Source organism: Condylura cristata, unplaced genomic scaffold (genome assembly GCF_000260355.1).
Source record: "Condylura cristata isolate star-nosed mole 26May11 unplaced genomic scaffold, ConCri1.0 scaffold00024, whole genome shotgun sequence".
Classification (NCBI taxonomy): domain Eukaryota; kingdom Metazoa; phylum Chordata; class Mammalia; order Eulipotyphla; family Talpidae; genus Condylura; species Condylura cristata.
The window spans coordinates 5172564-5197935 of record NW_004567125.1 but is presented as its reverse complement, the minus strand read 5'-3'; the positions used below and the strand labels follow the sequence as shown (position 1 = coordinate 5197935).

General features: G+C 41.3%; 1 protein-coding gene across 1 annotated transcript in view; it reads right to left on the bottom strand.

Moving 5' to 3' along the window:
* Positions 1-25372, bottom strand: part of WBSCR17 (Williams-Beuren syndrome chromosome region 17) — a 371100-nt gene that overhangs the window by 230891 nt on the left and 114837 nt on the right. The window contains exon 3 of the mRNA XM_004688314.2: positions 5566-5749. Within this exon, the coding sequence (XP_004688371.1) occupies positions 5566-5749 (184 nt within the window). The remainder of the gene's footprint in view (positions 1-5565; positions 5750-25372) is intronic.

Below are 25372 nucleotides of genomic sequence, written 5' to 3'. Positions count from 1 at the left end.
AGAAAAAAATATAGCTCAAAAGCTATAGAGCCTAGAAAATAAACCCACTTTAGATATACAAAAACATTTAACAGATCCAAGTAAGAGAGTCATTTCTGAAATTATTTTGAATAAAAGCACTTTCCAAAAAAATAGAAAGACATTTCAAACAAAACATACATCCCTGTATCATATTCAAAAATTCTAGGCAGATGAAGGAGTGAAATATGAGTGATAGAAAAGCAACATGAAACAGAATAGAATATTTATAAGTATTCTGAAGGATGATATCTTTCTCAGCTTTAAAGCAGTGAAGAAATGAAAATGGAATGATTGACAGTTTGGGATTCATACAAATTTAAAATATCTGTCCAGTGGGAGGAAAAAAAATCACAGAATTAAAATAAAAGAGAAAACAACAATTCTGAATCCATTTGTTGGATATGACAAGCAAATGGTTAACTCCTCTACCAAGTTTCATTCACATTTATAAGAGAAACAATTTTTCAAACACAGTTTAATAATAAAATGTGAATTAAAGCAGAGTGAGGTTCTGCAACAAAATTAGCCCATTTAAATCCTCTAAGCAGGAGAGTGGTGTTTGAGGGCTTCACCGAAAGGAATCTGACCTTTGGGAGAACATTTCCTCAGGACCTGAACTACAAGAGGAGAAAGGATTCTTCTCTAGCCCCTGAAAGAAAGCAGCTGCTACCCTACAAATCCCTGTGGCTCAAATATCAGAAAAAGGGGCCTCTATAAGCAAGGTCCTTGCCACTCTGATGGCAAAGATTAATTTGCAATTAACAAAAGTTCACTTGGCAATGTTTGCTGTGGAGTTCAACATACAATGCTACCTCTGCTTGTCATGTATGGCCATGGGCAAATTCTCAAATTCACCTCAAATTCCATCTTCCAATTCATACTCCCTGTCATTGTCAGAACAATTTAATCGAAAAAGGCAAATATGGTTATGTTGTTTAACTAAGTTCTCGAACTCTGTCTTCTTCCATACATCCATAATTTCACCTTCCTGTTCCCTCACCCCCACACAATATTTCTTGTATAAATTGACATTTATTGCTTAATGGAACTATTATTTCATTAAAATAGAACTTAAACATTCTCATCCCATTTCTATAATCTCCATCTGTCCAAATAACCATGATTATACTACTATTTCTTGAAGCTTATATAGTTAGACAATTTCAATTGATTTTCTATTTCTGAAGATGGAAATTTAATTTTCTTAAACAACCCACACCTCACACATACATTTCACCTCCTCCTTCTTCCAATATAGTTAGACCATAATTTGCGGTTAAATAAATATCCAATATTTACATTTGCATGACTACATTATTCACAGCTGAGTCACAGGATATATGTAATTGCAATTTCTTGAAGAACTTTCTTTTCTGGAGCTAATAAATGGTTTGCCTTCTCACAACGACACAGCTATTGCTTACCCAGTTCAAAAATTTTGGGAGCTGGTCAACAACAACAACAACAAAAACACTTTAATATAGTCAGAAACACTCAGCAGTCAATAAATCTACCCCTCTTCCCTCTAGAATCTTCCACTTTCCTTTTACAATGTGTAATGATTGATCTCTGCTATACAGCTAATATTCACCAAAGAATGTTCCCCTGGACAACCCTTCTGCTATTTATACTCTCTTGCTTGAATCCACCCATTTACTTGATCCTGAAACATTCACTTTTTTACTTTCCTCTCCCTTGTTTTACTGGAGCACATCCTTAAACAGCTCCCTGAAAACAAATCCAAGGGAGATAAAATTGTTGAAAGTCTACATAAACATAATGTATTTACTCTGGACTTGCTCTTGACACAAAATAGTCTATGGTGGAGTATAGAATTCTAAGTTGATAGTTAATTTTCTAACTAGTCTCCCAGCTGTTGTTGTTACCACTGAGAAACTAAACACCAACTGTATTTGAGGCACATTTTCTCTCTAAAAGCTTCTAGGATGTTCATTTTATCCATGCTGTGCTGAAATTTTACATTTACATTTCTTGATATGGGGCTAATTTTTTTTTCATTCATCATTAGAAGATGGGGCCTTTTATTCTTTTACTCCTATCTTATCGTTCTAGGAAATTTTCTATCACTTATTTGATGACTTTTCTTCTCTCTGCATTCTCAAACTCTTTCTCATATTCCTATCAGTTGATGTTGAGCCTACTGGACTAATTTTATTTTTCTTAAATCTTTTCTCTCATATTTTTCATTTCCCTTTTTCTGATTCTCAGAAGGCTTCCTCAGTGTTATCTTTCATAGCATGGAAGTAGCCAGGCTGTCTTTTACTGAATTATTTACTTCTATCTTATTTTTAACCTTCATCATTTCTTTTTATTCTGTTATTTAAACATAGTCCTTTGTTCTTGCTTTGTCAATTAAACAAAACATCTCATGATTTCTCTAAGACATTAATTATGGTTTTAAAAGTATACAGTCTGTTTCTTTCCAGTGCTTTTTCTATTACTGTTGTTGTCAAGGTCCTTTATAATAGCAACACTCCTCCGAGGTCTCTTGGGACCAGGCTGTCCTCTCTTATTTTACAGTAAAGCCATGGGCAGATGGGTGCGGCTTTCCAATAGGATAGCTTACTAACAGTAAACTGAAATTAGATATTTGGGGGGGATGTCCACAACTGCACCACTCTCATATCCATTGTGGTCTTCTAGGCTAGCTGGTTACTCCTAGAAGATTCTTCACACTCTTGACTACAGGTGTGTGAAAGCCTGGAGGAGTAAGGAAACAGGGATGTCCCGACCGCATATGCAGCAAAGCTTTGCCTCTCTCCCAGACTACATGTTATGCACTAAAGCCTAGAGTTCACCTTCTTTAAGGAGTAAACCTTCCATACTGTGCCGGGTAGTTTTAAAAGGCTGTCTCTGGCTGTTCAGAGTTGGACCTGGGGTACAGCTGCAGTCATTCCACTTAAATCTACCATGCAGGCATCAGAAGTACCTGGCACCTCCAATTCCTGAGTCTTGGGATTCTAATGCATCACTAATGGGCTGCATTTTCTGTTCTGCGCACCACTTTCCTCCTTATGCAGCAGGCTGGGTCTCAGGCTTATCCAATTTTCTACATAAGTCATCATTTGCCTATCCTTTTCCTTCTTCCAGAATTTTGTAGGTGTCTTTTCCCTGGTGTCATCATCTAAGCTGTTTAGTTGTGTCTTATCGGTTACAGTCCTTTTCAGCTTTTTACTATCACCTTAGGAAAGTTTCAGGATGGACCATGTGTAAATGGTACATTGAAGATGCCACATTGCAGTAAACAGTGATGTTGAGTTTACTTCCCTCTCTGGACATGCAGTGTTTTTATTTGCACCCCAACTCTGCTCTTGCTGCCTCTCTACCTTCTCCACCCTTCTCTTCCTCCCCTCTTTAATTTTCTAATCCTTCATCTTCCTTCAGAATTGGCTCAGACATCATCCCAAGTAGAGAACTTTACCTAGACCCTCCCTGCACATCTATGTCTCTGGCCTGACACATACTGACCACACGGTATTAAGATGATCCACTTGCATATCCATTTCCCTCCCCAGATAAGAACTGAGTAGGCAAGGACTGCGGCTGATCCTATATTCTGTCATTAGGACAGAGAACACCATCTGGCACATAATAGGTGCTCACCAATAATTGTTCAATTGACCCGTTTCTAGAAGCTTCAATTAAATGCATTTTCCTTCTTATAAGTGTCAAGAAACATGGCTCTGTTTATTTGCTAACGTCCAAATAGGAAAGGCTAATCAGAGAGCACCAGGAAATGAAAACAGCCAGATGTTTTTAAGAGCATAAGTCCAGGAACACAAAAAAGCTTCCAACAGGGGTGATGTATGTTTTCCTAGTGATTCAAAATGAATATATGCTCATTAAGCAGAGAGAGAGAGAGATTTAACAGGTTCCTCAGTTAATGCTGCAATTTTAAATCCATTTAAGATAATTTTCTTTATCTTGAATCTATTTTTCTCAGTAACCAGGATACTTAACTGATTTGTACAAAATCCATTTGAAACAGAAATAATCTACGCAAAGTAAAGGCACACTCTAAATGGAGAAAGAGAGACACCACAAATCTAATAGAAAAGGAAGAAGTCAAGGCAGAATCCTGCCTAAAGAATAGGGGTTTTTGCCACAGCATCTACATTCTGTCATCCATCCCCTTTCTCTTTCACAAAAAGATAAGTTCTTAAATCTGAAAGCACAGAATGGAGACCTCTCACAAGCCAACAAAGTGCAAACAAACTTCCTACAAGTAAGAATCTCAAGCAAAAATAATAAATAGAAAGAATCTTGGGATTGTCAGTTTGGAAAGGCATTTCTCAAATGCTAATAGTCAGTTTGGGAAGGTGCTAGTAAAATTCCAATAGAAGTAGAGATTGCTATAAACTTTCTGGAGGAAAATACCAAAATGTGTATCTAAGACTTCAAAAATATCCTATAATATGACATGGGATTATCCCTTAGAGTGTGTTAAGAAAATAAGTACCAAATCAATTATACATAAAGATTGGAATGGGAAATATTCATCAAAGTCATATTTATAATTTATTTACAATAAATAAATTGAAAATAAACTGAATTTCCAACATCAGAAATAATGATCATAATTAATAGCATCAGAAAATGTTCATGAAGTAATGTTAAATGAAAAAAAGAATAAAACAATATATCATATGTTCCTATTGGTATAGAAAATAAACTTGAAGACAATGGGCAAAGATTTTACTTGTCACCATCTCTAGACTATGAGATCATAGTGACTTTTATTTTTAATGACTACTTAGCACACAAGAATTGGGGTACAGGACAGAGGTACAGAGGTGAGAAGTAATAAGACAGAGTGGGGAGCAGAACAGGTAGACTGACGTACACTGCTGAGGAGAGCAGCAGGTGGGACTGGAGAGGTCTTCTGTGCCACATGGGTCACCTCCCTAGCCGGGGATGGAAGTAAGGCTGATGCAGTGACAACACTGAGACTTAACTTTCTGCCTCACCAGGGAGGCCCAACTTTGTTTTTTTGTTTTTTTTTTTTAAAGATTTATTTATTTATTCATACAGAACTGGGGTACAGGCTAGAGATGCAGAGGGTGAGAGAATTCACCAGGGACAGAGTGGGGTGAAGAACAGGCAGATCGACGAAGTACACTGCTGAGGGGAGCAGCGGGCGGGTCAGGAGAGGTCTGCCTCACCATGTGGGCACCTCCGGGGCAGGCGGGAATCGAACTCATGCGGAAGCGGCTTAAGCTTCCTAATGCAGTGCTTTTGCCGCTGTGCCACCAGGGAGGGCCCCAACTTTGTTTTTAATTCAAAACTTTTTGCTGAGGACTTTTCTATTTCTAGGTTACTTTAATCAAAAAGTTGTGTTTTTTTGTTTTTTTTTTAATTTTGCTAGCATTTCATACTTAACAGTATTTATTAATCATAGAAGAGACAGAGTAAGATTAAAGCTCCCCTATTAGTTACAAATAACATGAGAAAATATCACGACCTGGGTCTACACCCAGTCACAAGATGGAGCAACTGCCTCTCGATAGCTGAATCAGAACTTACTTGGTGGGACGGTAATCCGGAATGGAACGATCCAGTGAAATTTTTTCACTGAGGTAGGAGTTATAGCCATACTTCTCATGGGGTCCCTTGGCTTTTTCTTCTTCAGCTGGGGACAGGGTAGCAGGAAGGCCCCCTTTACCCCTTCCACCATAACCTTCAATGAGCCCCAGGGATTTGGAGAGGCCTAGAATAAAGAGAGGGGGTAAATAATTATTTGAAAATCACCAGACCAGGATCTGTCACTCAAACTCAGACACAGTCAATGAAGATTTTTAACATTATCAATCACAGCAAAAAAAAAAAAAAAAAAAAAAATCCTTGATTTATCAAACTCAGGAATGTGTCCTGAACACATTTACATTGAGAAGAAGATCAAGGTAACTATTGTTTCTGGAGTTAAAGTCTGGATACCAAGGAGGAGTCTCTCCTTCCTTTTGGCTTCTGGAGTAGACTGGAAAGGCTGGTGAAAATGATTGAAGTGATGATAGAAGAGGACCCACAAAATGGGACAGAACTAGGCTCTTCCCTATCTCCATGGGGCAATTACATCAAGGCTAGAAATGCCAGAAGGTCCCAGGTGAGCACAGAGTGAGAACAGCTGGTGACATGAAACTGCTGAAGAGTATTTGAGTAGAATGATATACAGGTTGACCTTATCGTGAGTTTAAGCTTCTAACAGTCTGATGCAGTTCCTTACTAATGGTTTATTTAAAATTCATCTAAATGGCAAAGGAAACAAAATGTTTGAGAATAAATAACAAAGAAAGAACTCCCTGAGAGTGATAACCAGAAGGAGGCTACTGTGGCAATTGCAAGTTCTCAGGATGGCCGCAGCTTCATAGCAAGAGTTCCATTGTGTGATGAACAGCTTGATGAGCAATTCTGAAATCCCAGATTTATGGGAGCTTGTCAGCTAGAAAACTTTTGTTGTTAAGAGCTCACCTTCCCTTTTAAATGTTTAAGCTTCTTACCACACACTCAGGTACACACACTCACACACATGAGTACACATGACACTTTAACTACAAAAGTCTCATTGCTGCACTGGCAGGAAGAATATGGCCAGAGATGTACAGAGCTCCCTTTGGCTTGCACAGTGGGTCACCCACAAAGCTGAAGCTCCCAGGAAGGCATCCCTGCCCAAGTCAAAGGTCAACGATCTGTTCCGGTCACAGGATAGGCCTCATCACAACACAAAAGAATTGTATGCCCTTCTGTTTTTCTGACAACAGACTTTTTTCTTTCTCTGTCCTAGCAAGGTCAGAAAGTAAAGATGGAGCAAGCATCTCAGAGTTGGTCTTGGGTGACACATCATTTTTCTGCCTGAAAATTGTTTCCACGATCTCCGTGTCTTTCAGGAACCCAGGCATTTTATCTGCCTGTCACTGTGTCAGCGTGGCACCATCCACTGAGAACTGGGTGACTCCACCTCTTCCTGCTATTTCCTGGTCTTCATCTTCTTGTTCCACATCAAGGTGCAACATTCCAATAATATCGCCTCCACAGTGCTTAACACACTACCAGAACTCTTCCTTGTCAAGTGTGAAACCCCAGCTGGTATTTTAAATGCATCTGTGAACAGTACTAGTAGAAAGAGAAATGGGGCTGTGAATTCAGAAAAGAGTTTAGCAGTTCTTCAAAATACAAAACACAGTTACTATATAGCACAGCTACTCCATTCCAAGGTAGATATCCAGGAGAAATGAAAAGATGCCCACAAACAAAAGTGAACACAAATGTTCACAGGAGCAACCTAATGTCCATCCACTGATGAATGTCCATAGCAATGCCATAGTGTTTCTGAATAAAAAATAGTGATATTATATGTTGTAAATGGATGAACCTTCAAAACAGGAGGCCAACTAAACAATTAGTAAGAAAGACAGCATATACAAGACAGGAATGTAGAGAATAAGCAAAAATTCTAGAGCCAGAAAGTAGATTAGTGCCTGTTTAGCACTGATGGGGTTTGGGGTAGAAATAGGGAGAGGCTGTTAATGTGTATGGCGTGATAGGCATGTTGGAGTAAGACTGTGGTGATGTCCGCATACTCTGAATATACCAAAACCTACTAAGTTGTACACTTTGAGTGGATGAGTGCTGTGATATGCAAAAAATATCTCAAAAGAGCTATAAAATAGCCACTTGTGATAGTTTGTTTTCAATGAAGTGGAAGTTCAAAACTTTCCAGCAAAGCACCTAGAAATGGTGAATATACACTTTTAATTAAAACATTTTAAACATATGCCTGAATTAATAAGGAAAAAAGGTAACTTCCAGAGGTAAGTTAAAATCAGAGTTGAGGGCCCTCCCTGGTGGCGCAGCAGGTTAAAGCACAGCACTGAGAATCTAAAGCCGCTTCCGAATGAGTTCGATTCCCGCCTGCCCCGGAGGTGACCACATGGTGTGGCAGATCTCTCCTGACCCGCCCGCTGCTCCCCTCAGCAGTGTACTTCGTCGATCTGCCTGTTCTGTTCCCCACTCTGTCTCTGGTGAAGCCTCTCACCGCCCCTGAGCCTCTGGCCTGTACCCCAGTTCTGTACGCACAAATAAATAAATCTTTAAAAAAAAAAAATCAGAGTTGAAAGTATAGCTGCTGGGCTGAGATAGAGGAGATGAGGTGGAGGAGAGATTGTTTGTGAATGAAAGACATTTCAGAGCCCAAACATGCACAGGACACAAAACCTTTTGTATGCCTTAAGTGTTTCATAATTTTTAATTTTGAAAGTTGACTAGTGGGTTGATTAGTTGACTATTGTGAATAGTGTCCCGCTGAACCCTGGAAATGTGACTTTATTTCAAAATAAGGTATCTGCATGTACACCAAGTTAAGGTGAGTGGTGTTCTTACAAGGAGAGAGAAACCTGGACACAGACACAGACACATAAAGGTACTTGATAACAGAGATATTCCTGGAGGATACAGACCAAGGGGGTTGGGGGGTGCCAGGGACTTCCAGGAGCTCCCCAAGGCGAGGAAGAGGCAGGGAAGGATTATTCTCTAGAGCCTTCAGTGAGAGGGTGATCTAACCAACACTTTGGTATTAGACTAACAGTCTTCAGAACTGAGAGGCAATATATTTCCGTTATTTTAAGCCATCAAGTCTGCAGTAATTTATTATAACAACTGTACAAAACTAGTAACAATGAATAAAACTGGGTAGTTCTATTAATAGCAGAAAAACAGACCTTAGGGCACATACTTTTATAGGTATAAATAAAGTCAACTATCTACCAGGAGATTATAAAGAATTATAAACTCAAGCACCTAACAATGTCGTTTAAAGTTACATAAAGCACATACTAACCACATTACAAGGAGAAATCAGCAAATGCACAGTCATAGTGGGAAATATTAATGTACCTCTTCGTATTCAGCAGGTCAGGACAAAGAAATTTAGCTAAGATACAGGAGAATAGAACAATATTATCAAGCTTGATCTAAAGTAGAGAATGAATTAAACATTCCTCCCAAGCCTAGCACATAAACAAATATTCCATCCAGGAAATTCTGTTAGAAAAAAAGCATCCAGATTGAAAGCATGATGAAGGATGGTAAATAAATGATAGCATTCACATAATAAAAAGCATAGCAGTGAAAGACAGATAAATGGATTAATCTCAGAGACTCCACGTAAAGAAAAAAATAAGCATTAAAATGTATGTAATTTCATGTATTCAAACTTTCAAAAACAATCAAAATGAAGTATAGAGATATAAATTTATGTAGTAAAATTATAAACATGCAAAAAAGAGTGGATTTTGATTAGTAAAGGCTACACAAACACTTCAAAGGTACTGGTAATGTTCTACTATAAAGCTGGGTATGGATATCACCTATATTCAATAAATAATTATTATCTAACAGATATGTGAATGTATTATAGTTGATGGTGTTTCCTACTGCCCATTTTCTAATGGGTGTGAGGGTTTTAAGCCCCATACCAACAAGCAATTCTCAGACCACAGCGTGGTGTTGGAAAATTCAACTCAATTCTGACTCTCTCTACCCAAAGACAGCAAGAGACTGATAGGGTAAAGGCCAGATCTCCCAAGGCTACCCTCCACTTTAGACACCGGCCATGAGCTCTTGTTTCTGATCAACGAGCTACAAGCCAGAGGTGTCCGTGACCTCCTCCTGAAACTTCAGATAGCTGTCAAAAGCCTCAGATTATTCTCTGTGCTTCTGATCAACTGGTCGTAAGCAAGAGGTGCCTAGGACACCCACCTCAGGTTTAATTAATATGCTAGAAGGGCAGACATTCCAGAATACTTACTAGATCACCCATTACGAAGGATCCTAACAATGTAGTTTAAAGTTAAATAAAGCACAAAATAACCACATCACAAGGAGAAATCAGTGAATGCACAGTCATAGTGGGAAATATTAATGTACCTCTTCGTATTCAGCAGATCAGGACAAAAAAATTTAGCTATAAAGCATATGGATCAATGGCCAGAGGAAGAGATGTATAGGGTGAGGTATGGAGGAAAGGCACAGAATTTCTATGCTCTCTCCACGCATGTCCTTCTCCTCACATCATGTCTACCAATCTAGAAGCTCCCCTCCCTTGGGGTTTTTATAGCGTCTTCATTACATAGGCATGACTGATTAACCCAGTGGCCTTTGGCAACTAAAAGCTCCTGCTTTCTCCCCTATGAAGAGATAGAGGATGAGACTAAAAGTTTCCACCTCTATTCAGATTTGCTCCCCTGATAACTAGCCCTCATTCTAAGGTGTCTTCAATAATGTAATGAGAGATAACACTCTGAACACTTAAGGAATTCCAAGGAATTGTAGATAAAGACCAAAAACATACGAGGAACTATTTTGGTCATCTAATGACCAAACATACATGTATTTCCTATAAGTCACAATATCACAACAGTCTATGCAGAATATAGCAAAATTAAAAGATGCTTAAAAAACAAAACACTGGCAGTGGGTTTTCCTCCTTGTCTTTGTGTGTTTACTCACTCACCCTAGATGTTTCCTTTATCTTCCCCAATACTTGCTGCCTTTTCTCATAGCTTACAAACTTAGACCTCTGTATTTTTCTTGCCAACAGGGCAAAGAAGTATCTAGAAGGGAGAGTATAAGAATGGGCAGACTTGACATCCAACTTAACTCAGCAACTTCAGTGGAAATCATCTGATTCTTCCTCTCATTTCCTCTATGTGGTTTGGCTAGCTTGCCTTTTTCTTCCCTTGACAAAAAAGCATTTTTGTCCAGTCTAAACAGATAGTTTCTAACCTCAAGTCATTAAATGTCACTCTAGAGTTAAAATACATCTCAACTGTGTTTGCCCAGAGTGTGCTCATGCCTTTCCACTGTAGGCAGAATTTGGGGAGGAAATTTAGTATAAAACAGAAGACAAATGAAGACCAGGAATGCATGCTAATCCTACCGAGAACACACAAGGAATGACTATTCTCAGTGAGATTTTTTTTCTTCTTTCTATGGCATTATTTCTTCCATTGTGAAAGTCACCCACTTAGCAACCTCAAAAAAGATCATTCTTCACAGGACTATGTGACAACTATGAATTATATATTTTGTGGTCCATGTGCTCCCATTTTCCCCCCAATTTAATCTGCTAGAAAGGTTCACAAAGTAGCAAAAATTTTCACTGGCATTTAAATGTGCTTATTTAGCAGTCCCCAGAAACTGCTGGCAAAGATAAAGAGTTCAAATTCAAATATAAGACTAGACTCAAGTGGGTTTCTACTTAGCCAAAAAAAAAAAAAAGTTGCCACTAGAAGAAGTTGGAGGAACCCCATGGACCCTGGGAAACTTCTCTTCTGAAAGTATTCTTTGCTTTTTGACCAGAAAAAAATTGTAACCAACCCATAGACAGTCATCACATGAACTTAGAGGCATGGAAGTCACACTGGCAAAAACAGAAAAATATAAAGAAGCCATGAGAAGAGAATGGGGTGGTCACTGAACTCCAGACCTGAAAAGACTCATCATTCCCTTCTGCAGGTGTTGAGATATTTTAGCTGAAGACTATAGGATCAAGCAGTGCCATTAAGCAAGAAGTTGAAGATGGAAGAAGGAAAAAAAGATTGAGGCCAGTCATCCCATAACAATAATACAGATATTCTTCATGTTTCTCTCCACATTAGTCCCCACCCTCTCTCCCTGCTGAATGCTCCAGGAGCCAAACCTGTAAAGATTTTCCTCCACTTATGATGGAATTGTGTTCATTGTAAGTTGAAAATATTGTAAATAAAAAGTGCATTCAATATATTGGATCCCTGAACAACCAGAGGCTTGGAGCACCAACCCCTATTCAGTCAAATATCATGTATAACTTTTAACTCCCCAAATACTAACTATAATTGTTCCCTGGTGTCCAGGGGGATTGGTTTCGATAGATAACAAAATCCATAGATACTCAAGTTCATAATAGTCAGCAGGTTTAGCACCTAGGAATTCAACTGATATTCATAATTGGTTGAATCTATCAGTGCAAATATACGGAGGTTCAGCCATATTTATTGAAAAAAATTTGCATGTAAGTGAATTTCTCACAGTTTAAACCCATTGTTCAATTGTATACCTAGCCTACTGAACATCACAGTTTAATATTGTCATATTAAACATGTTCAGGACACTCACATTAGCCTGCAGCTGGGCAAACCATACATCTAACACAAAACTTGTTTTATAATAAAGTACTGACTATCTCATGTATATTGAATAGTGTATTGAAAGTAAAAACAGAAATAGTTGCATTGGCTTTCACCTTTAAGGTGTACAACTAAACTATATGGGGTTTGAAGATGACAAATTGAACTAAAGTAACATAGGAGAATGGAGCTGCTACAGTAATAGAGTCATCAATTTCTCTGTCTTCTGATGAAGCTAGAGAAAAGTGGTAGGAGACATTGTATGTAAAGGTTGTTTACCCTTGTGATCGCATGGCTGTCTGGGACCTGCAACTCACTGCCTCTGTCAAGCATTACAAGAGTATTATACTGCCCAGAAAAAGACTTGAAATTCAGTACAGTTTCTAGTGAATGTGTATGGCTTTTGCAGTATCATAAATTTGAAAAACTGTTAAGTCAGACCAGCATAAGTCTGGGAGGACTGTCTACTTAGATAGCATCAAGGTTTCCTTTGTGGAGAGGACCACATGACTCTGGATTGTATTCAACCATTAAGAGACACCTTGAGGAGACTGATGGGAGACTGATGTATGAAAAGACAAGAAGGTTGAGTAATTTCTTCTCCACCTCCCTTTGGACAGGGAAGTGGTCTGGTCGAGGCTACACACTTCTGCACCACAGCAATTCTAAGGCAACACTCTCTCAGGGTTAGCCTAGGACACAACACTAGGATCTGTTAACTGTCCCTTCCTCTTCCCCCTCCAAGTTTTGGTAACTGCTTCTCCTCCATTGTGATATTCACTATCCTTATCCTTGTTCACTTTTTTGATCATTTCCCTTAATCCCAAGCCTTTTAAGTATTTTTCTATACTCCCTCAGTCACCTTTTGAATGTTTGATGAGATACTGATGGACACATCATCATACTATCTCCACAGAAAGACTTTTCCTGTAGAACAGTGTCTCGTACCATTGTTAAGGGCTGGCTGCGGTCACCGCAGTGCCTGATGGTTAGAAAGGCCTTTAAAAACTATTGAGTATATGCATGAATAGAGTTAAGATCTGAAACCATGAATTATAAAGTGACTAGATGATGCTGAGAAAAAAAATTAAATATCCATGAGAAGAACATTTACTAGGAGAAAAGAAGAGATATGAAGACTACCTATTAGAGTGCATTTATATTCATAAAGAAGAGAAGAGTCTCCGGTAATGAATATCCCAGAGAAATCAAGCCTGAAAAAGGCCATTTGGTTTGGCAATGAAAAGAGCCCTGGTGACCTTGGATTTGACCTCATCACCAAAGTAAGGCTTCTAGGGCAGGGAATGAGATTTCCCCCTGTCAGCACATCCAAAGCTTGTAGAGAATCGTGTGATAGTAGCATTTTATTATTCTGGCAATAATCAGCTAGAATATGCAATGTAAATAAGTTATAGCCCGTAGAATTTATTCTATTCTATATTATAATTCTACTCTATATTATAAAAGCAACAACTACTGAAATAAGCCCAGAAATAATCTTAACCAATAGGAAGAAAATTAGGAAGTTTTACTAAGTAGAATAAGTGACACACATAAATTAGCAGAGAGACACATTTTTGAATGAGAAAATGGAACGTTACAAAGATAAAACTTCTTTTTTAATATGTAGGTTTAATGTAATTCCAAATGAGATTTTTTTTCCCCTGGAACATCACAAAAGTTTCTAAATTTAACCCAGATGAACAGAGGTGAGAAACATAGACTTTTTTTTTTTTAAGAAGAAAAACTAGGGGGAGAGTTATCCTGTCCAAGAGTAAGTTAAAAAATATAGCAAAACAAACTAAAGTGAATGGTGACTAGAAAGAAATTTTACATTGATGCTGGAAGGTGAGGATCTACCATATTTTTTTTTTTCTCAAAGAGTCATTCAATTTTCCAAACATTAAGTAATAAAAATGACCTCCACCTTTGAGGTGTTACAAATTTCCTTCCAGGGTCGTCATCAAGTCAACAGCTAACTTTGGCAGGACACCTCACAGGATGATGGAGGAGCCCCATCTCTCTCCCATGAAGACCCGAACCCTGAGGTGCACATGCTTGATAACCACTCTGCAAGAGTAAATCACTCTGCCCGCATCTGTCTTGAGTTCAGCCCAAGCTACAAAGGCTCTAGAGTTGAGGCAAAAATAAGTAGCCAAGGTTATAAATCAACTCCAAGCAGCCTTCCTATCTTCTTCCATGCAACTCAGAACATCATTTTCCCCAGAGTTACAGCTCAAACTTATGAGTTTACAGATAACCAGCATTATTCTTTCAGAAACAGGGATGGTGCTCACAGCAGACACATAGACTCCAGAATAGAGATGCAGCAAAATGCAATCTGCTGCTTTGTCAATTCATAAGCTTCTCATCACATTGGCAGCCACAGTTCAGCGTGGGGAGAACACACACACACACACACACACACACACACACCCCATTAGAGCCTGCATGTTGTGCTGCCTGCAAGTATGTGTTGGGGGTCTGTTCAGAGGATCCCCACTTTTATGTAGGTCACATGTCCCAGACAGCTCCCACAAGTCAGCAAAGTATCTGGAAATTGATGAAAGTTATTGGCAATCAAGAAGTCAAGCCATAAGCTAGTTAGTGAACAGTCCTTTCAGGTTTGTCTCTGGTCAACTACTACAGGTGCTTTGGAGAGTGGGAAGACTTCCTTAGAAAACCTGTGTGGTAACAGAGAGGACACCTGAAAAATGTGTGAAGAGAAGACATGGAAGAACAGCCTACCAGTTAAAAAAACACACTGAAAACTTTAATGTTAAGAACCCAAGATGTGGAACAGGAAATGACTGGCACATGAATGGAACAGAATAAATAATGCTGACATAGAGAGGTCAGCGCAATTTTGGACACAAATGTTAGTGATAATTAAACTGACAAAGGTTTGTTAGACGCAAGCACTATAAAGAGCACTTTAAATATATATATGTGTGTGTGTGTGTCTGTGTATACACAGACATATGCACAGTATTTATGTTAAACATATATGATAACTAGATTGATGTGTGCTCAATACATTTTAATTCATTTCATATACATATTTATAAAATATTTTTAATTTGTTACTCTAGTGACTCCTGGTGCTCGTTCTTCACATATCTCGATGCCATTACCCACTCTTTATCACTTCTGCCACCACCTGGATTCAAGCTCAAATCATCTCTTCCTTGAATTATCACAGTCAACTCCTCTGTGAGTGTCCTAATATGCAAATATTACCACTGCTTGCTTAGAATTCATTAGTACATTCCTGCTGTCTTTGGAAAAATAGCCAAAATTTTTCATGCAATGTAGAAAACTACTCGTTCTGATTCCTCGCCTGGTCTCATCCCCATTTCTCCTTGGTATCCTTGATTTCACTATCCCATCCTCTTCTAGTACTTTTGAAATGATTCTACTCCCCCACCCCAATGTCTCTGCAAGTCATCCTTACCACTTAACACAACCCTGCAAGCCCTTTCTGAACACAACCCAAGTGAAAAGCCAAGGCTGTTTATATCACAGCATCTGTGCCCTGACTGCGCACAAGAGCGTAGGCCTCTGGTGCAAAGGAGACACACAGCCTAGCACAGGTGAGTACCTCACACATGCTGCACACATGAGTGAATGGCTGAATGAATGAAGTGAATAAACAAGTGAATGAGTGAAAAAGTGCATGGTCTAGTGTTGATTCAGAAGTCCCCTAGAGTCATAACAGAAATTGGTAACCATTGCTTCATGATCTCACATCAAATCACTATCGATCCCCCCAGTCCACATATTAATACAATAATCTTGACATCTGTCAATGTCTGCAAGATTTTGATTTTGACATTTTTCTGTCCTGTATCTTCAGTACTTCCCAAACATGTTATCCAAAGATTATGTTAGTTGTAATCTCTTGAATGAAGTAGTAAGAGTTCGACTGCATCAGCTGCTTCTTGGTGGGAGACAGCTGAAATTGTCTCCTAAGTCTAAGGACAAAGAATGCACCTCGACTCAATTTAGAATCTTGAATTGGAAAGACAAAAGGATCAACTACTCCCATCCCTGCTATCCAGTGCAGAAAGTCCAGAGATATGGCCATTCCGTTTGCACCGTGCTCCTCTGGAAATAAAAACTCACCCCCAATAAGACAGAGCATTCCTGCAGTACAGCTCTGAAAGATAATTTCTTTTTAGAATATGTAGTTCAGTATTTTTTTTTTTTCCATGGTGGTCTCATTTCTCTCTTCTCCATCTATCATGCAAATATGTACATTTTTTTAAAGATTTATTTACTTATATATAAAAGGACTGGGGTACAGACCAGAGGTGTAGGGGGTGAGATGATTCACCAGAGACAGAATGGGGAGCAGAACAGATGGACTGACTGAAACACACAGCTGAGGGGAGCAGCAGGCGAGACAGAAGCGTTCTGCTGCGCCCTGTGAGTCACCTCCCTGGCTGGGGATGGAACTTGTGTTGTAGTGGTTGTGGTGCACTTTAACCCCTTGCACCACCAGAGAGGGCTCCCACATATGTACGTTTTCATGGTAACTTTCAACTATTGCAAGACATTATTATGATCTGTCTTCATGTCTTATTTCTTCTAGGCTAAACAGGTATCCTCTTTCAACCAATTTTCTATGATGCTTTCAAATTTTCCCTGATATCTTTGGGTTGCTAAAACAAAATTTCATAGACTAAGTACCTGAAACAACAGATATATATCTAGCACAGGGGATTAGAAAGTCCAAGATCAAAGTGACAGCAGATTTAGTTCTTGTGAGGAATCTCTTCATGGCTTGCAGTTCGCCACTTTCTGTGTCCTCACAAGTAGAGAGAAAGCAAGTTCTGGTGTTACTTTCCTCTACTTATAATGACACTCATCCCCTCACAAGGCCCCACCTTCATGAGCTCATCTAAGCCGACGGTTTACCTCTAAAGGCTTCCTCTACTATACCATCAATTTAGGCTTAGGGTTGTCACATACACAGTTGCGGGGGAGACACAAACAATCCCTCTATAATACATGGTCAGGCACTGACCATGAATTCTGTCCTGGAAGACAAAATAGGTCTTTGGATGTGTGGTTCCACCAGAGCTCAGAATACTAGCAGTCCATTTTGCCCATTAACCAAACTGTTCATGCAGCATTTACAGTTCCAAGAGATATGAATCATTGTTATGTGCTTGAAGTGCCTTTGGAACAAACTGTCCATAAATTTTCAAACTGCGATTTTATTCAAAATGACATGTCTTACATGTATTATGAACTTTACACTTGCTGGAATCTCTCTACAAAGATTATTTAATTTGATTCTCAGAATAGTCCCAGCCACATTCAGCAGATAAATAGAAGGAGAACAAAGACGATAAAGAATACTCCTAAGATCACTGAGGACAGACAGAGAAAGATCTAGAACTTGTGTCTCCATGTTTTTGATCACTAAGCAAGCCTTCAGGAAAGGCCCTCAGATTTTATGCCCCCATGATGAAAGGGTCAGTTTCACTCATCTGAATCTCTCTGCGCCAAACAAACATTGGCACAGACATTCCCCTGTATATGGAGGTGATAAAACACATGTCTGTAGCCTGGTTCAGGCTCTGCCTAAGTGTGCAGGTGAGAAGAATATTTCTAACAAAAATAAAAGCGAGTTTGGCAATGGTCAGGATTGCTTGGTGCCAATGGATGAAAACGGCTGGCTACACAGGCTACATCAGTTATAAAACCACACAAGGAGAAAAGCTGTCGTAGGGCCAGGTGGGAAATAGCTGGATTGAAGGAAGCCTCTCGCCACAAACTATGAATCAGGCAACATCAAATATGGGCAAGACATTGCAGAGACAGTCACACTCACTCAATGTCTGTCACACTCACTCAGTATCTGTCAGTTCCAGCAGCTTTCAGAGGAAATGTTTTCCTCTCCTCTTCACTCTAAACCCTCCTTCCAGGATTTTATTATTAATGAGAGGAGTTAAAGAAGAGGGAGGTCAGTGAAGGTCAGCACACTAACCTTCACCAAATTATGCAATATATGCATAAAATTATTAAATATCATAAACGTCTATGCGCAAGTCTTAAGTAACAATTATCATGGTCATATCATAGAAGGTCAATTATGAATTCAAAAGAAGGATAAGCAAAATTATGACAAAACAAAAATGAACCACCCTAGGAAAATGTTGCTGCTGCTTCAATATCACCTTCTTTCAACACACACACCTACATTCCAACGTCACCGACACCCTCACTGCCATGACTCACTACCAATGCCACCATCATCACCATCACCACCACCACCACTGTTATCACAACCATTAATATTAGAACCTAGAAACCATAAAATATCTATTTTAAAGAGCTATTCAGAAGCACCACAAATTTCAAAGCGATACATCTAATTCCTTATTTTGAAAAAAAAAAAAATACGGTTGACAAGATCCCATTTACTTATAATTTCCTCCTTTAAGCACATTTCCAAGATTGCTGTGGTATGAGCAAAGATCCATGTTGGATGTTGGTGTCATTTATTTAAGAGGGAGAAGTGAGGGATTAAGGGGTGTGACACCAAATTAAGAGTTTGGTTGTGGCATGTTACGTAGGAGAGGCCTGTGGCACGCCCAGGTGGGGTTATCAGGTATCAAGCATGCAACATGGGCTGAGGTCAGTGATGGGTATAAAATCAGGATTCACTAGAGTCTAGAGGGAGCTCCTTAAAGGAGACACCTGGGCAGAAGAGATGCACAGAGAAAATAAGGAAGACTAAATCCTGAGCCCTGGGCAAGCCAGTAAGCACAAGTCAGAAAGAGAGGATCACGGGGATCTCAGCCCAGGGGAGTTAGTCAGAAAGCCTGGAATTGGTGGAGCTCAGGAGCTGCCCTTGGTTCTAAAAGGCCAGGCTATCGATGAATCTTACAGGGCTAACTTTAGGGTATCAGAGCCCCAAGCAGACTTGAGAGGGAAGCAGTGAAGGACAGCAGGTACAGGCAACACCGCCTGTGGCCTGCTGAGAAAGAGCAGAGTGGAGCTGCTTCTGTTCTAGGAATCACTGTGGAAAACAATTTTCCTAACAAAATAAGCAAAAGAAAGCTCAGCTGCATGGGAGCATGCACCGGGGCCCTGCTTTGCGCTGGCTGCCCCTGGCCCTAGACATCTCCCTGCCACGAAGCTCACACAAACCAAAAGGGGACATGGGCTGAAGAATGTCTGAGACCCCTCGCGGCTCTCGGATGCCATGTCCCTCCCTCTGAGCTCCAGTGTAAAAACCTACGTGACAGAATGAGGACACGCGCTGGAAAGCAGATCCGCCAGTAAATGAAGAATGTGGAGCAACATGCCTTTGTCTGGAAATCAGAGGCTTTCAAAGGCCTTCTTATAAAGGGTTTGTCATCTGGACATCAGGAAACTACGAGGCCCCCAAACCTGGCTCAAATCTCAGAGCTCAGTGGCATCACAATGGCCTGAAGAAGGAAAGTAAGAGGTGAAGATCTTCCCGATCTGGGGAAGTCTGGGCAGTAGCGCAGACACTAGCAAGGACATACCCAGCAGATTTGCAAGTGGCACCAACCAACTCCTTGGAGAACTGATAAACTCGGCAGATACAAAATAGCCTCCATGAATACACATGAAAATACCACATACGCAAAACCAGACTCAGGGTCACTTGGGGTCTCTTCAATCCTTGAGTAAGCAGTCTTCATGCCCCACATGGTCACTAGTGTGAAATGCAGCCTCAGTAACACCTCAAGAGAAACCAACTCACCTGTGAGCAGTACACAGGCTGCTCCACTGGGCTCCTGTTAAATGTTCCCTAAGTCAACACCCGCCTCACCATTGTAAACTCCATTTTGATCCCAATTCTGCCTGTGAGCACACAGCGAAGGCTGCCTCCCCAGAGCTTTGAGTGGTCAGTGTTTCCACGCCCCCCACAGCACAGGCAGCTTCAGACCCAGCAGCTCTTCCACCCCCCCTGCACCGCCCCAACCCCAACCCCCATCCAATGCATCTCACTTGCTCTGTCCTGCTCCATGCAACTTTAGTCTCTTCCGTGCTAGCGCTCCCAAATGAGAGAACCAAGAAGCAGGCATCTTGAAGGTAATCTCATGGTGGGGAGTCAAACAATCTGTGTGTCGCCCCGTGAGAGAGCCCAGCTCAACCCAGAGCCTGTGCGCTGATGCAGGAGGATGGGAGTGGAACCCGCAGCCCAAATGATACCACACACATGCCCATGACCCCAGCTCTTCACAGCCTCTTAGAAAATGATTTTTATGACTCAAACTTGTGGAAAGTATGAAGAATGCCCTGCATTTGCTGTTCTTGGTTTGAGAAGATCTGGAAGCCTGTGGTGATGAAGGACCCTACAAACCACATGACCCTGAGTTTCCAACAAGTGTAATGTCAACTTACACTTGCAAAGAGCCTAAGGGACTGAACATGGAAGGTGTGTCAAGTGTCTGGTGTCTGGTGGCTCTCCCCAGCACATGCCCTGTAACCCTGGGTCAGGGCCAGAACTTTCAGGAGGTGTGAGGCCCAGGTGCTCTGTTGTGTGCCCCACTTGTCAGACATCTATTGGGGGTGATGAAAGTATTCTACAATTAGTGGTGATATGTATAGATTTCAGAGTAAACTTTTTGATGTGTGAATTGCATCTTAATAAAAATAATAGAAAAACAAACAAAAATGAAAATAGAATATTCAGCTTTCCCTGTCCCCAAAAAATAAGGTCACTTCACCCACTGTTCTTTTTAATATTTCAAAGCTGTATGATTGTCAAGTTCAGAGCAGCCTTTCGGAGACTAAACTCAGCTTGAGACTAAAATCGGAAGAGGCCTCCACCTGCTTCTCTGTGGGGTCACGCGTGTGGCTCTCCCTCTCGGTGTGCATCTGTCTGTTGGTCTGTGTATCATGTATCTGCCATTTCATTCTACTCCCTTCCTCCTGCAGGTCTCAAACTGCCATATTCATCCTGCCTAACTCAGTTTCTGCTGCCAAATCTATTAGAAGCAGTTTTGTGTTTACACACATACACACGTTTTCTGTTCTCCGGGAATAATTAACTCCTATAACTTTTCCATCCCATTGTCCTCAGAATAATAAACTACAGACCAAAAACATGTCTTGATTGTGTTTTGTTTCATAAGATAGAAAAACTCACTGTCCTTATAAGGACAAAAGGCAACCACTGCCTCTCCCTGCCCTTATGGCTAATAGTGAGGCAAATTAAATGATCTTTTCAAAATCCATTAGGGGGAATATTTTTTCCAAGTAGACAACCTAGTGAGCTCCTCATGAATTTTCCTGACATCTCACATGACAAAATGTCCCCTTTCATCCTTCCCCAAGGCTAACAACTGCAGCAACTCAACCCTTCACATTTAATTTCCTTTTAAAACCAGGTTTCTGAGGGGGCTCGACATTCAGCACAATAGTTACTCTGGAAGGATTCCAATGAGCAATAACTGCCTGGAACCCAATATGTAATCATTGTTATGCAAATTGCCTTCATAGGGAGAGATTCTGAGTCAATATACATTTTCTTCCCAGACTGGCTTGTTCTCTCCTTTAATTAGCTTTTACTTAGCTACAGTTCCCCATATTTTAAGGTCAAAAAGTCTCCTTTACGGGATATTCACCTGATCCACTAACATTTCTTTTTTTCCTAGTGCTGCTTTCATTCTGGATAATTAAAGAGAAGCCAGAAAATAGTTTGCTGTGTGCCTTTGTGGCATAGGGCAGCGGGCCACCTGCAGGAGAACCATGGTGCCTCGATCACCATGGCTCTTCACTTAATCTTTCAAATTTTAACTTAAGGAGTGTCGAGCACCACTGGGCTGGGGCCCTGGAGGACATACCGCTGAGAACACATGCTGTCCTTGAGTTGGCACTGAACAGAGAGCAAGGAGCACCCACATTGCTGAAAATAGTTGGTAGGATGATTCAGAGGATGGCGAGGACAATAGAGCTTTGAACAAGGCGTTCCTGTTATAACATTCAAGGATGGTAAGAAAGGATGATCCTCTGAGGAGAGACGCCTGAGGCTCTCTCCGCCATGGAGTCCAAGTTGGGAGTTCACAGACCTGCTGACTCCTCACCAACGTGCGCTCCCCTGGCGGTGGGCACAGCAGGGAGGAGGCTGCACTGGCCCAGGGACATGTGACAAGGGAGCAGCAAATGGAGTCACAGGAACCTTCAACCAACACGGCTCTTCCGGGCCCCTACTATGCCCCAGGCCTAGAGAGTGAGCCACAGAGAAAGCAGACACAGTTCCGAACTCCATGCCTCTTCCCTCTGAAAGGGGAATCAATAGCGTTCCTGACCCAATTCCCATCTGAGTGCGTGGCAGCTTCCCCAGGCGACAGGCAATTCTCCCACACAAGCAGGTGGTCTTCGAGAGAACTGCGCCCACCCGGAAACACTGTCCGAGTCCACAGGGTCAGAGCTGCCTGACTGCCCATCAAGCCTCAGACAAGCCCCTGCTCCAGACCACGGTGGCTAGGCCAGAGGTGGTCTGTGCTCCAGACCACGGCGGCTAGGCCAGAGGTGGTCTGTGCTCCAGACCACGGCGGCTAGGCCCATAACCCTCTCCTCAGATTTTGCACGCCTATGGAAAGCCCCAGGTTATTGCCTGTGCTTCTGACTAACTGAACTGGCTGCACATGAGGTTCCCAGGGCAGTCACCTTGGGTTTCAGTGACTTTGCAGGAGTGGCTCACAGCACCCAGGAAACCTGTCTATTCACAAGATCGCTGATTTGTTACAAAGGACACAACTCAAAAACAAGCAGATGGGACCCACAGGGCACAGGTAGAGGGGTGCAAGTGCAGAGCTCTCCTTGCCCCTTCTTTCTGGAGCCTCACCACATCAGTGGGAGTGATTTAACTCACTGGCTGTTGGCAACTGAACTCAACCTCCACTGGCCCCCACCCCCCCAGCGTTCAGGGGGTGGGGCTGGATGTTCTAAGCAGCCAGTCAGAAGGTTGGTTCCCTTGGAAACCTGTTAACTGTATGTGCCCCCAGTAGTCACCCATTAGCATAAGAAGGGACATTTTAAAGAAATATTTATTTTTATTTATTTATGCATATGAGAACTGGGATGTAGGCCAGAGGTGAAGGGGGTGGGTCAGAGGGGTCACCAGCGACAGAGTGGGGAGCAGAACAGGCTGGTCTGCTGAAATACACTGCTGTGCCATGTGGGTCAGCTCCCTGGCCAGGAGTCGAACTCAGGCCACAGTGGCTGGCGATAGCATGACAGTACTGAGACTTCAATCCCTGCTCCACAGGGAGGGAATAAGGGAAGGGGCATTTTAATCACTGTCAGCTTTGGGAGCTGTGTGGTAGCAATTGTGAAGACCAAATATGTATGGGGAATATAATTTGGTCAATGAATATAAGTAACAGTATCTCAGGGAAGTAGTCTCAGGGAAGTGCCCTTGGCTTCCAGAGGGGCCCTGTGCACCCCATCCCCCTCTGAAGCTTCCCTTGCCAGGAAGGCCTAATGAGTTTAGTCCTGGTGGAATGGTCAGGGCCTTCACCCTTGCACATCCCCAAAAGGGGTTAAAACCACAATGCTGATTGGGGTGAGTTTCCCTGCCAGGGTGACTGGATATTGTTGATGCTTCCGGGGGGTGTATCTTAGGCTCTGCTCTCCGTCCCGCCTAATATAACCACCTAAGAAGACAAGATCTTTAAAGAGATGATTGCATTAAAATGTAGATGTTTGGGGGGCCCCATCTGACTCGTCTCCTAATAAAAACAGGAAGAGACCCCAAGGATGAGCACATAAGGAGTGACCTTATGTGAAGAGTTTGGGCAGCAACAAGCCAACAGCAGAGGCCTGGGAAGGAACCACCCTGCTGAGCTCTAGACCTGTGACTCCGGCCTCCAGAGCAACAAGGACCCACTTCTGCTCTTTATGCCACCAGCTCTGCAGCACAGTAAATCCTCACATAGTCACCGTTAGTCACCGTTAGGTTCCTGGAAAGTGGGACTTCAAGCACATCAACATGTAATGAAAGCAGGTCCTGGGATAACGTCGTTTAGTTCAAGGTCACCTGCATGGCTCTTTTCCCATCGGTCATCGGTGTTGTAATGAAGGATGCTGAACAAAACACCTCACTGCTGGACCTGCTGGACTTGTTATTCAGCCTTACAAAGCTAGCATTTCTCACAGACTACTGTTTTGCACTTTCAAGTGTTTTTTTTTTTTTTTAATAGTGATGACATCCAAGGAGGAATTAACGTCATGCTTTTTATCTCGTTTTTGTACAGATACAAAGAAGCAGTGGCAGCCAACAGAGGACACCTTCTCTGAACTCACCGCCGTCTTTCTCAGCAAGTAAGGTGTCTGCTACAGGACAGGTGAGCAAATGCAAATTAAGTCCATACAGAGTCTTAAAAATAAACACTCCTGTTCCTTCTTCAGCCCCTCTCAAGAATTATAATGAGCCAAGGGAGGTCCTCCCAGCTGGGTTTGTCAGCTCTACCCTGACAAGCTCTGTGACCCTGCTTAATGTCTCCACTGCCTCAATGTCAGTTTCCTCATTTATAAACTGCAGCCCAGGCGTCATCCTAGACCACAGGCTTTCAATCTGTGCTCCAGCACAGAGGCATGAGCTGTGAGTGCTCTCTTCCTCTTGATTTTTTATGTTATTCATGGTTTAGTTTCCTTACTTCAAAATTTTCCCTATATCAACCTATGCTTTTCATAAGACTAGTAATTTTTAAAAACGATATTCATTCAGAAAGAATTCTCTGACCAACTTTTCACACTTGTCTTAAATTGTATCCTTTTTTTTTTTTTTTAATTGCTTGGTGATCTGGTTGATATACAGCGTGTGAGTTTTAGGTGTGCAACATAATGGTTTGATATTTGGATGTATTGAAAAATAAATGATCACCACAGTAAAACTAATTAATATGCCTCACCATGCATAGGTACATATTGTGTGTGTTATATGAAGTTGCAAGATCTTCACTCTATCAACTTTCCAGTAAACAATGTAGAGTTATTAATGAGAGTCAGCACACTGTACATTACACACCCAGGACTTAATTATTTTACAGCTACAAGTCTGGACCTTCTGATTCCGTCATCCATTTTGTCCAACCCCATCCCCTACTCTGGCAACTGCCAATCAAATATGTTCTCTGTATCTATGAGCTTAGGAGTTTGTTGTTTCTTCTTTTTTT